We start from the raw sequence: 15021 nt of genomic DNA, 5'->3' as shown, positions 1-15021 counted from the left end.
CAATGTGCAAAAACGGTCATAAATCGGGGGCACAAGCTTTCAACCTGGAAAGCCACTCAAAAAGCACCAAAAAATTGCATACAAAAATCAATAGTCAATGCCCCCCCCCCCCTCCCCAAAGTGTTTTTATGTCAAAGCCAGAACTTGCAAAAAGCCTTTCTGGACATGCTGGGAGTTGTAGTTTTGCAACAGTTGGAGGCACCCTGGTTGGGAATCATTGGTCTATGGAGGCTGTATACATGTGTGTATATGTGTGATATATATATATATATACACACACACACACACACACACACACACGATTTTAAATTAGTATGTTGGCTTGTATTGTTATGTTTTGCTTGTATTGAACTCAACAGTAAAATTTAAGCTTCTGCTATAGCCCAAAAATATGGAGAAAAACAGCCACATAAGGAGAAAAAATAAATAAATCAGAAAAAGAAAACAAATAAAAATCTAATTATTTGCAAAATAAATTTTTTCCTATAGAATTTTTATTTATTGTGATGGGTGAGGATCTCAGTGCAGAGACCTTCACCAATCAGTAACATGGTTGCAGAAGCCTGCCCCTTTATTCCCTAGGAAAGCTGAATATATAATCGGTATACCGATTTATAGAATGCCTCATAGACTTTCTATTACTCCAGACATCGCCCTGATCTCTGAAGCAGAGCCGGTCAGGTCACACTACAGAGTCTCCGGCGGCTGACATATCGGTCGGCTCTGGGACCACGTGGATGTGCGCCATCTCCATAGGCAGCAATGCATATACATGTGAATTCCGTCGAAAAACTAGATCAGTCTTTTAGGCGGAATTGTCTACTGTGATAATTCAGAGGCGCACGCGGTGCCGCAGAACCTCATTCAAAACAATGGGAGGCTGCTGCAAGAGAATTTCCCTGCTTGGAAAATTATGTAATGTGAACTCGTCCTAAAGGGGTTTTAATGGCTGAGATCAGAGTTATCTCTGATAGCGGCCGTTGCGGTGGGGGTGATGGTGCGCAGGTACAGCTTTTGTGACATCTATTGGATGTAGTTGTATGTTCATTTGCAGGAAAGGGTTAATGTAAGGTCACAAACTGGTTCGCCCCCTCCCTCAGGTTAAAGTCCGGGGGGGGGGGGGGGAGTGACAACTGCATAAGCACAAAACAGGTGGAACCTGTCAGCAAGGCGAGTCCATATTAGGCTGGGTGCACACCACGTTTTTTCCATACTGTTTTCAATCAGTTTTTCTAAAGAAAATCCGTATGGCAAAAAAAACAAAAAAATACAGATGGAACCGTTTGGGAAAAAGTAAACCGTATGCGTTTTTTTAAACCGTATACTGTTCTTAAAAATGCATACGGTTCCGTCCATTTTTATTAAATAAAAAAATATGTTTTTTAAAATTTTATCCATTTTTAATGGGAGGGGTCTTGGGTGGGGACTTTAGGATGCAAATGCGCATGTGCAAAGTAAAAACCGTACATGTGCATTTCCCATTGATGTCCATGTTAAAAAAAAATTTATGCGGTTACAATACGGTTTTTAAACCGGAGACAAAACTGTGGTCCACGTACGGGAAACCGTATACGGTTTTTACTTTGCACATGCGCATTTGCATCCTAAAGTCCCCACCCAACACCCCTCCCATTAAAAATGGACAAAATCTTCAAAAACGCGTTTTGTTTTTCTTTTTTTATAAAAACGGACGGTACCATATGCACTTTTAAAAACAGTATACGGTTTACTTTTTCCCCCATATGGTTCCATCCATTTTTTTGCCATACGGTTTTCTTTAGAAAAAAACTGATTGAAAACAGTATGGCAAAAACTAAGGCTGGGTTCACATCACGTTTTTGTCATACTATTTTCAATCCGTTTTTCTAAAGAAAACCGTATGGCAAAAAAACGGATGGAACAGTATGGAAAAAAAGTAAACCGTATTTCGTTTTTAAACAGTATACTGTTTTTAAAAGTGCATACAGTTCCGTCAGTTTTTATAGAAAAAAACCCCATACGTTTTTGAAAATTTTGTACATTTTTAATGGGATGGGTCTTGGGTGGGGACTTTAGGATTCAAATGCGCATGTGCAAAGTAAAAAAAGTATAAGTTTTTCCCGTATGGAACCGTATACGGTTGCAGTACGGTTTTTAAACCGGAGTCAAAACCGTGGTTGACCACGATTTTGTCTCCGGTTTAAAAACCGTACTGCAACCGCATACGGTTTTTTTAACATGGACGTCAATGGGAAACGCACATGTATACGGTTCCATACGGGAAAAACGTATACATTTTTACTTTGCACATGCGCATTTGAATCTTAAAGTCCCCACCCAAGACCCCTCCCATTAAAAATGGACAAAATTTTCAAAAACGTATGGGTTTTTTTTCTATAAAAACTGACGGAACTGTATGCACTTTTAAAAAAAAGCATACTGTTTGAAAACGCATACGGTTTACTTTTTCCCATACTATTCCATCCGTTTTTGTCCCATACGGTTTTTGATAGAAAACGTATGCGGGAACCGTAGCTGAAAAACGTAGTGTGAACCCAGCCTAAGGCTGGGTTCACATCACGTTTTTCAAGTACAGTTTCCGTATACGTTTTTATTATTGAAAACGTATGGAACCGTATTGAAAACCGTATACATAGACAAATAATTGAAAACCGGATGCGGACGGTTTTCTTGCAATACGTTTAATTCCCGTACTCAAAACCGTGGTTGACCACGGTTTTGTCTCAGGTTTAAAAACCATACTGCAACCGAAAACATTTTTTTATTTAACATGGACGTCAATGGGCAACGCACAAGTTTACGGTTCCATTACGGTTCCGTATACGTTTTTTTACTTTTTTTTTTTTTGTTAAAAACGGACGGAACCATATGCAATTTTAAAAACAGTATACGGTTTAAAACGCATACGGTTTACTTTTTCCCATACGGTTCCATCTGTTTTTTTTGCAATACGGTTTTCTTTAGAAAAACTGATTGAAAACAGTATATGGCAAAAAACGTTACGTGAACCCAGCCTAAGGCAGTGTTTCCCAACCAGGGTCCTGCAGCTGTTGCAAAACTACAACTCCCAGCATGCCTGGACAGCCGGAGGCTGTCCAGGCATGCTGGGAGTTGTAGTTTTGCAACAGCTGGAGGCACCCTGGTTAGAAAACACTGATCACTTTCCCCCATACCCACCTGTGCAGGATCTTGTTGGCCTGGTTCAGCGTGATGTGAACCCCAAGACCGTGAAAACATTGCTGGATCTCAGACGCATCAATGTGACCTGAGAAAGGGAAGAGAAATAAATATTAGCTGCAACCCAGCTTTCCTAGGAGAGAGACAAAGAACAGATAATCATGGGGCAGGTTTAAAGGGGTTATCCAGGAAAAAAAAAAAGAAAATGTATATATCAACTGGCTCCAGAAAGTTAAACAGATTTGTAAATTACTTCTATTAAAAATAAAAATCTTAATCCTTTCAGTACTTATGAGCTTCTGAAGTTAAGGTTGTTCTTTTCCGTCTAAGTGCTCTCTGATGACACGTGTCTCGGGAAACGCCCAGTTTAGAAGAGGTTTGCTATGGGGATTTGCTTCTAAACTGGGCGTTTCCCCGAGACAGGTGTCATCAGAGAGGACTTAGACAGAAAAGAACAACCTTAACTTCAGAAGCTCATAAGTACTGAAAGGATTAAGATTTTTTAATAGAAGTAATTTACAAATCTGTTTAACTTTCTGGAGCCAGTTGATATATAAAAAAAAAGTTTTTTTCCTGGAATACCCCTTTAACACATGATGGTGGCGCTGCCAGATACCTGAAGGGTACACCTGCCCTTACTACAGTCCGAGCCTGGCACCGGCTTCTCATGACCTTCAGCTCCATACACCACAGATTACACTGTAACTGTAGAGGCGCCCCCTGGCTACACTTAACGTGCGTGCCACAGATCCGCCATCCTGCAATAATACCAGACGCCCCGCCGCCAGCCTCACCTCCTGCCATTCTATTTCACTGTATAATATTTTCCGTATCTATTTTCACGCTATTTTCAAGATCTCCGCTTCATGTCAGTAAATGAGAGCGTTATTGTTTAGTGGTAAAATCTCTCACAGCTGAGGGTTTGCTACTGTAGTTTAACTTTATTAAAGATGACTGATTTTGCACAAAGTAGCTCATAATAAAAATTAGCGCCCGATTTAGGAGCGCCTGAAAGTCAATGGGGGGGAGATTTAGCAAAACCTGTCCAGAGGAAAAGTTGGTGAGTTGCCCATAGCAACCAATCAGATCGCTTCTTTCATTTTTCACAGGCCTTTTCAAAAATGAAAGCAGCGATCTGATTGGTTGCTATGGGCAACTCAGCAACTTCTCCTCTGGACAGGTTTTGCTAAATCTCCCATAATGAATCTAGCTACATCTTCTCTATAGTAAGCACCACCCTCTCCATAGCAACAGCGCACTCTCCATAGTGGTTGCACCCTCTCCATAGCAACAGCGCACTCTCCATAGTGGTTGCACCCTCTCCATAGCAACAGCGCACTCTCCATAGTGGTTGCACCCTCTCCATAGCAACAGCGCACTCTCCATAGTAGTTGCACCCTCTCCATAGCAACAGCGCACTCTCCATAGTGGTTGCACCCTCTCCATAGCAACAGCGCACTCTCCATAGTGGTTGCACCCTCTCCATAGCAACAGCGCACTCTCCATAGTGGTTGCACCCTCTCCATAGCAACAGCGCACTCTCCATAGTGGTTGCACCCTCTCCATAGCAACAGCGCACTCTCCATAGTGGTTGCACCCTCTCCATAGCAACAGCGCACTCTCCATAGTGGTTGCACCCCCTCCATAGCAACAGCGCACTCTCTCCAGTGACTATAACCTCTCCATAGTGACCATCCTTTCTTAAAAGGGTACTCCGGTGGAAATGTTATTTTTTTTTTAATCAACTGGTGCCAGAAAGTTAAACAGATTTGTAAATTACTTCTATTAAAAAATCTTAATCCTTTCAGTACTTATTAGCTGCTGAATACTACAGAGGAAATTATATTCTTTTTGGAATTCTCTCTGATGACATCACGAGCACAGTGCTCTTTGCTGACATCATTATAATAACTCTTTATTTATTGTTGTCCTTAGTGGGATTTGAACCCAAGGCCCCAGCACTGCAAGGCAGCAGTGCTAACCACTGAGCCACTATGCTGCCCTTATCATACATCTGCTATGCAGGGGTGAGAAAATGGACAGATATGTCAGCAGAGAGCACTGTGCTCGTGATGTCATCAGTGTTCCAAAAATAAAGGAATTTCCTCTGTAGCATTCAGCAGCTAAAAAGTACTGGAAGGATTAAGATTTTTTAATAGAAGTAATTTACAAATATGTTTAACTTTCTGGCACCAGTTGATTTAAAAGAAAAAAGGTTTTCACCGGAGTACCCCTTTCAGAACTGTCCAGAGCAGGAGAAAATCCCCATAGCAAACATATGCTGCTCTGGACAGTTCCTAAAATGGGCAGAGATGTCAGCAGAGAGCACTGTGGTCATGATGTCAGCAGAGAGTACTGTGTTCCAAAAAGAAAACCATTTCCTCTGTAGTATTCAGGAGCTAATAAGTACTGGAAGGATTAAGTTTTTTTTAATAGAAGTAATTTACAAATCTGTTTAACTTTCTGGCAAAAGTTGATTTAAAAAAAAAAAAAAGTTTTCCACCAGAGTACCCCTTTAATAATGAATGCATCCTCTCCATAGGGACCGCACGCTCTCAATAACCACACCCCCTCCATAACAACCACACCCCCTCCATAGTAACCACACCAACTCTATAGTACCCACACACCCTCCATAGTACCCACACACCCTCCATAGTACCCACACACCCTCCATAGTACCCACACATCCTCCATAGTACCCACACCCCCTCCATAGTAACCACACCCCCTCCATAGTAACCACACCCCCTCCATAGTAACCACACACCCTCCATAGTAACCACACACCCTCCATAGTAACCACACACCCTCCATAGTAACCACACACCCTCCATAGTAACCACACACCCTCCATAGTAACCACACACCCTCCATAGTAACCATACCCTTTCCATGGTAACTACATCCTCTTCATAATCACACCTTCTCCATAGTAACCACACCCTCTGCATCGTGACCACACCCTCTTCATCTTGACCACACCCCCTTCATCTTGACCACACCCCCTTCATCTTGACCACACCCCCTTAATAGTAACCACACCCTTTCCATGGTAACTACATCCTCTTCATAATCACACCTACTCCATAGTAACCACACCTTCTCCATAGTAACCACACCCTCTTCATCGTGACCACACCCTCTTCATCGTGACCACACCCTTTTTGCAGGACCAACATTTCCACTGTGCCCACACCCCCTCGAGTGACCACACCCGCTACAATGTGACCCACTCTATAGGGACCACGCCCATTCTAGTGACCACACCCACTTTCCTCATCATTATTATGTGTTAAAGTTAGCCTTGATACGATCTGTTAGGCCTGAAGCTGCATTATTGAGACAGCGATTTATGTGGAATATAGTGTTGTCATGGTTACCTTGTGTGGACTGAATGCCCCGCTAGACTGTCATTATGCAAACCAGGGGGGAGGTAGACATTGTGGTGAAGGATGATCTGAACGTAAACAAGGTCTCCATGACAACAGACTGCCTGACAGGCTATCAGAATCTCAGTAGTGCAGCCTCCTGAGGTTTTGGGCCTGTAATTGATTAGGATGATTATGACAGGATAGATAACATGTTCTCCTGGTCTGGGTGGATACTCTTTCACTGTATTAATGACACCCTCGGTGGTCTGCACTATTACTGGAGATCAGACGTCACCCGCAGCCCTGCCCATCACTATCTGTACGTATCCTCCGGCGTGGGGGCGTCTATAATTACGGATGTGTTATATATACACCATCGTTGTTGCGGTCCAAGCTGTTGAACATGATGAGGAGTCTCTTCTCTCTCTCCACCAGGTATCGGGTGAACTCGTCAAAATCCAGCTGCCCGTCCTGATCAGTGTCCCCGACCCGTAGGATCTCCTGCACACGGGGAGGAAGAAGAGATGGGAAGACTTTATTATACACTAGCTGAGTACCCGGCGTTGCCCGGTTTTTCCTTCTTCATCCTTGTAGGGGAGGAAAATCAACAAAGGAGGAAGCTTTTGACTTCAAATCCTGTCCCCATATATTGTTGTCATATCCCGTCCTCCTATCCCGACCCCCTATCCGTTCCTCCCATCCTGACCTACCATCCCGTCCCCCTATCCGTTCCTCCCATCCCGTCCCCCTATCCGTTCCTCCTATCCAGACCTGTAATATGTGACCAGTTATTGAAATATCTCCAGCCGTACAGAAGTTATGTAGGAACATACATTTCCCATTGATTTGCATGGGACTTTAAACAAAAACCCTGACCCTCCCAAATGGGGGTAGTTAAGGGTTAAATTACTATAACTATATTTTAAGTGGACATATAAGTAACAAGTGACCAAGTATTATGGAAATATCTCCAGCTGTTTGGAAGTTATGCAGTAACATATATTTCCCATAGACTTGTATAGGACTTTAAACATAAACCCCGCCCCTGACAAATGGGGGTGAGTAAGGGTTAAATCCCCTATCCTATGTTTGTTGGTGACATATAAGTAACATGTGGCCAAGTTTCATGTTAATATCTTTAGCCATGTGGAAGTTTTTGTGGAATATACATACATACATATATACATACATACACATATATACATACACATATATATACATACACATATATACACACATACACATATATATACATACACATATATACACACATATATACACACATACATACATACACATATATATACATACACATATATACACACATACACATATATATACATACACATATATACACACATACACACACATATATACACACATACATACACATATATATACATACACATATATACATACACATATATACATATATATACATACACATATATACACACACGTTGAGTTTTATATATAGAGATGTTACAGGGTTCTCTGTTTCTTTTCATTTGCACCATTGTGTAAACTTCCATAAGTCCCTTCACTCTTCCCACAATGGAGGCTATAGTCCTCCCCCCATATAGTCCTCCCCCCATATAGTCCTCCCCCCATATAGTCCTCCGCTATGTATAGTGCACGTGTCCTGTAAATAATATATAGCAGTACTGATACTCCTATTATCCTCTGTACGGTGTAAGAAGAAGCGCTATGTGTCTGTATACTCTGGAATAATGTCATGGATCCCGTTGTATGACACCCCCCAGACTATCACAGCGTATACTACACATGTGGACTATCACCGTGTATACTACACATGAGGACTATCACAGTGTATATTACACATGAGGACTATGACAGCGTATATTACACATGAGGACTATGACAGCGTATATTACACATGAGGACTATGACAGCGTATATTACACATGAGGACTATCACCGTGTATACTACACATGAGGACTATCACAGTGTATATTACACATGAGGACTATGACAGCGTATATTACACATGAGGACTATGACAGCGTATATTACACATGAGGACTATCACAGTGTATACAACACATGAGGACTATCACAGTGTATACAACACATGAGGACTATCACCGTGTATATTACACATGAGGACTATCACAGTATATATTACACACGAGGACTATCACCGTGTATATTACACATGAGGACTATCACAGTATATATTACACACGAGGACTATCACAGTGTATATTACACACGAGGACTATCACAGTGTATATTACACACGAGGACTATCACCGTGTATATTACACATGAGGACTATCACAGTATATATTACACATGAGGACTATCACAGTATATATTACACACGAGGACTATCACAGTGTATATTACACACGAGGACTATCACAGTGTATATTACACACGAGGACTATCACCGTGTATATTACACATGAGGACTATCACAGTATATATTACACATGAGGACTATCACCGTGTATACTACACACGAGGACTATCACAGCGTACACTACACACGAGGACTATCACAGCGTACACTACACACGAGGACTATCACAGCGTACACTACACACGAGGACTATCACAGCGTACACTACACACGAGGACTATCACAGCGTACACTACACACGAGGACTATCACAGCGTACACTACACACGAGGACTATCACAGCGTACACTACACACGAGGACTATCACAGCGTACACTACACACGAGGACTATCACAGCGTACACTACACACGAGGACTATCACAGCGTACACTACACACGAGGACTATCACAGCGTACACTACACACGAGGACTATCACAGCGTACACTACACACGAGGACTATCACAGCGTACACTACACACGAGGACTATCACAGCGTACACTACACACGAGGACTATCACAGCGTACACTACACACGAGGACTATCACAGCGTACACTACACACGAGGACTATCACAGCGTACACTACACACGAGGACTATCACAGCGTACACTACACACGAGGACTATCACAGCGTACACTACACACGAGGACTATCACAGCGTACACTACACACGAGGACTATCACAGTGTATATTACACATGAGGACTATCACCGTGTATACTACACATGAGGACTATCACAGCGTACACTACACATGAGGACTATCACAGCGTACACTACACACGAGGACTATCACAGCGTACACTACACATGAGGACTATCACAGTGTATATTACACATGAGGACTATCACAGCGTACACTACACATGAGGACTATCACAGCGTACACTACACATGAGGACTATCACAGCGTATACTACACATGAGGACTATCACAGCGTACACTACACATGAGGACTATCACAGCGTACACTACACACGAGGACTATCACAGCGTACACTACACATGAGGACTATCACAGTGTATATTACACATGAGGACTATCACAGCGTACACTACACATGAGGACTATCACAGCGTACACTACACATGAGGACTATCACAGCGTACACTACACATGAGGACTATCACAGCGTACACTACACATGAGGACTATCACAGCGTACACTACACATGAGGACTATCACAGCGTACACTACACATGAGGACTATCACAGCGTACACTACACATGAGGACTATCACAGCGTACACTACACATGAGGACTATCACAGCGTACACTACACATGAGGACTATCACAGCGTACACTACACATGAGGACTATCACAGCGTACACTACACATGAGGACTATCACAGCGTACACTACACATGAGGACTATCACAGCGTACACTACACATGAGGACTATCACAGCGTACACTACACATGAGGACTATCACAGCGTACACTACACATGAGGACTATCACAGCGTACACTACACATGAGGACTATCACAGCGTACACTACACATGAGGACTATCACAGCGTACACTACACATGAGGACTATCACAGCGTACACTACACATGAGGACTATCACAGCGTACACTACACATGAGGACTATCACAGCGTACACTACACATGAGGACTATCACAGCGTACACTACACATGAGGACTATCACAGCGTACACTACACATGAGGACTATCACAGCGTATATTACACATGAGGACTATCACAGCGTACACTACACGAGGACTATCACAGCGTACACTACACATGAGGACTATCACAGCGTACACTACACGAGGACTATCACAGCGTACACTACACATGAGGACTATCACAGCGTACACTACACATGAGGACTATCACAGCGTACACTACACATGAGGACTATCACAGCGTACACTACACATGAGGACTATCACAGTGTACATTACACATGAGGACTATCACCGTGTATACTACACATGAGGACTATCACAGCGTACACTACACATGAGGACTATCACAGCGTACACTACACATGAGGACTATCACAGCGTACACTACACATGAGGACTATCACAGTGTATATTACACATGAGGACTATCACAGCGTACACTACACATGAGGACTATCACAGCGTACACTACACATGAGGACTATCACAGCGTACACTACACATGAGGACTATCACAGCGTACACTACACATGAGGACTATCACAGCGTACACTACACATGAGGACTATCACAGCGTACACTACACATGAGGACTATCACAGCGTACACTACACATGAGGACTATCACAGCGTACACTACACATGAGGACTATCACAGCGTACACTACACATGAGGACTATCACAGCGTACACTACACATGAGGACTATCACAGCGTACACTACACATGAGGACTATCACAGCGTACACTACACATGAGGACTATCACAGCGTACACTACACATGAGGACTATCACAGCGTACACTACACATGAGGACTATCACAGCGTACACTACACATGAGGACTATCACAGCGTACACTACACATGAGGACTATCACAGCGTACACTACACATGAGGACTATCACAGCGTACACTACACATGAGGACTATCACAGCGTACACTACACATGAGGACTATCACAGCGTACACTACACATGAGGACTATCACAGCGTACACTACACATGAGGACTATCACAGCGTACACTACACATGAGGACTATCACAGCGTACACTACACATGAGGACTATCACAGCGTACACTACACATGAGGACTATCACAGCGTACACTACACATGAGGACTATCACAGCGTACACTACACATGAGGACTATCACAGCGTACACTACACATGAGGACTATCACAGCGTACACTACACATGAGGACTATCACAGCGTACACTACACATGAGGACTATCACAGCGTACACTACACATGAGGACTATCACAGCGTACACTACACGAGGACTATCACAGCGTACACTACACGAGGACTATCACAGCGTACACTACACATGAGGACTATCACAGCGTATATTACACATGAGGACTATCACAGCGTACACTACACGAGGACTATCACAGCGTACACTACACGAGGACTATCACAGCGTACACTACACGAGGACTATCACAGCGTACACTACACGAGGACTATCACAGCGTACACTACACATGAGGACTATCACAGCGTACACTACACACGAGGACTATCACAGCGTACACTACACATGAGGACTATCACAGTGTATATTACACATGAGGACTATCACCGTGTATACTACACATGAGGACTATCACAGCGTACACTACACATGAGGACTATCACAGCGTACACTACACACGAGGACTATCACAGCGTACACTACACATGAGGACTATCACAGTGTATATTACACATGAGGACTATCACAGCGTACACTACACATGAGGACTATCACAGCGTACACTACACATGAGGACTATCACAGCGTACACTACACATGAGGACTATCACAGCGTACACTACACATGAGGACTATCACAGCGTACACTACACATGAGGACTATCACAGCGTACACTACACATGAGGACTATCACAGCGTACACTACACATGAGGACTATCACAGCGTACACTACACATGAGGACTATCACAGCGTACACTACACATGAGGACTATCACAGCGTACACTACACATGAGGACTATCACAGCGTACACTACACATGAGGACTATCACAGCGTACACTACACATGAGGACTATCACAGCGTACACTACACATGAGGACTATCACAGCGTACACTACACATGAGGACTATCACAGCGTACACTACACATGAGGACTATCACAGCGTACACTACACATGAGGACTATCACAGCGTACACTACACGAGGACTATCACAGCGTACACTACACATGAGGACTATCACAGCGTATATTACACATGAGGACTATCACAGCGTACACTACACGAGGACTATCACAGCGTACACTACACATGAGGACTATCACAGCGTACACTACACATGAGGACTATCACAGCGTACACTACACACGAGGACTATCACAGCGTACACTACACATGAGGACTATCACAGTGTATATTACACATGAGGACTATCACCGTGTATACTACACATGAGGACTATCACAGCGTACACTACACATGAGGACTATCACAGCGTACACTACACACGAGGACTATCACAGCGTACACTACACATGAGGACTATCACAGTGTATATTACACATGAGGACTATCACAGCGTACACTACACATGAGGACTATCACAGCGTACACTACACATGAGGACTATCACAGCGTACACTACACATGAGGACTATCACAGCGTACACTACACATGAGGACTATCACAGCGTACACTACACATGAGGACTATCACAGCGTACACTACACATGAGGACTATCACAGCGTACACTACACATGAGGACTATCACAGCGTACACTACACATGAGGACTATCACAGCGTACACTACACATGAGGACTATCACAGCGTACACTACACATGAGGACTATCACAGCGTACACTACACATGAGGACTATCACAGCGTACACTACACATGAGGACTATCACAGCGTACACTACACATGAGGACTATCACAGCGTATATTACACATGAGGACTATCACAGCGTACACTACACATGAGGACTATCACAGCGTACACTACACATGAGGACTATCACAGCGTACACTACACATGAGGACTATCACAGCGTACACTACACATGAGGACTATCACAGTGTATATTATATCAGTATCTCCCCTCTTTCCAGGACGGTCAGTGTATGCAGTATTCCCCCCCCCCCCCCATGTTTAAACTATATAGGGACTGTCAGTATGAGGATCATATATATCTGTATCCCACTGTATACACTATATGAGCACTGTATAAATGTGTATCCCACTGTACCCCCTCTATATGAGCACTGTATATATATCTCTGTATCCCCTTTATATAAGCACTGTATATATATCTCTGTACCCCCTCTATATGAGCACTGTATATATATCTCTGTATCCCCTTTATATAAGCACTGTATATATATCTCTGTACCCCCTCTATATGAGCACTGTATATATATATCTCTGTATCCCCTTTATATAAGCACTGTATATATATCTCTGTACCCCCTCTATATGAGCACTGTATATATATCTCTGTATCCCCTTTATATAAGCACTGTATATATATCTCTGTACCCCCTCTATATGAGCACTGTATATATATATATCTCTGTATCCCCTCTATATGAGCACTGTATATATATATATATATATATATATCTGTATCCCCTCTATATAAGCACTGTATATATATCTCTGTACCCCCTCTATATGAGCACTGTATATATCTCTGTATCCCCTCTATATGAGCACTGTATATATATCTCTGTATCCCCCTCTATATGAGCACTGTATATTTATCTCTGTATCCCCCTCTATATGAGCACTGTATATATCTCTGTATCCCCTCTATATGAGCACTGTATATATCTCTGTATCCCCTCTATATGAGCACTGTATATATCTCTGTATCCCCTCTATATGAGCACTGTATATATCTCTGTATCCCCCTCTATATGAGCACTGTATATATCTCTGTATCCCCCTCTATATGAGCACTGTATATATATATCTCTGTATCCCCTCTATATGAGCACTGTATATATCTCTGTATCCCCTCTATATGAGCACTGTATATATCTCTGTATCCCCCTCTATATGAGCACTGTATATATATCTCTGTATCCCCTCTATATGAGCACTGTATATATCTCTGTATCCCCTCTATATGAGCACTGTATATATCTCTGTACCCCCTCTATATGAGCACTGTATATATCTCTGTACCCCCTCTATATGAGCACTGTATATATCTCTGTATCCCCTCTATATGAGCACTGTATATATCTCTGTATCCCCTCTATATGAGCACTGTATATAGCTCTGTATCCCCCTCTATATGAGCACTGTATATATATATATATATATATATATATATATATATATATATATATATCTGTATCCCCTCTATATGAGCACTGTATATATCTCTGTATCCCCTCTATATGAGCACTGTATATATCTCTGTATCCCCTCTATATGAGC

At 42.7% G+C, this 15021-nt stretch overlaps 1 protein-coding gene across 5 annotated transcripts in view; it reads right to left on the bottom strand.

Moving 5' to 3' along the window:
* The window catches only part of LOC130367672 (mitochondrial adenyl nucleotide antiporter SLC25A23-like), a 46803-nt gene that overhangs the window by 22917 nt on the left and 8865 nt on the right, over positions 1-15021 (bottom strand). For 4 of the 5 annotated variants that reach the window (XM_056570249.1, XM_056570248.1, XM_056570251.1 and 1 more), the window contains 2 exons: positions 6926-7052; positions 3178-3265 (listed from right to left, as the gene is read on the bottom strand). In XM_056570249.1, the coding sequence (XP_056426224.1) occupies positions 3178-3265; positions 6926-7052 (215 nt within the window). Of the gene's footprint in view, positions 1-3177; positions 3266-3971; positions 4196-6925; positions 7053-15021 lie in introns of those variants that run through there. The other variant, XM_056570252.1, reaches the window with a different exon arrangement.

This window comes from Hyla sarda, chromosome 4 (genome assembly GCF_029499605.1).
Source record: "Hyla sarda isolate aHylSar1 chromosome 4, aHylSar1.hap1, whole genome shotgun sequence".
Classification (NCBI taxonomy): domain Eukaryota; kingdom Metazoa; phylum Chordata; class Amphibia; order Anura; family Hylidae; genus Hyla; species Hyla sarda.
This window is presented reverse-complemented; position numbering and strand designations above follow the sequence as displayed.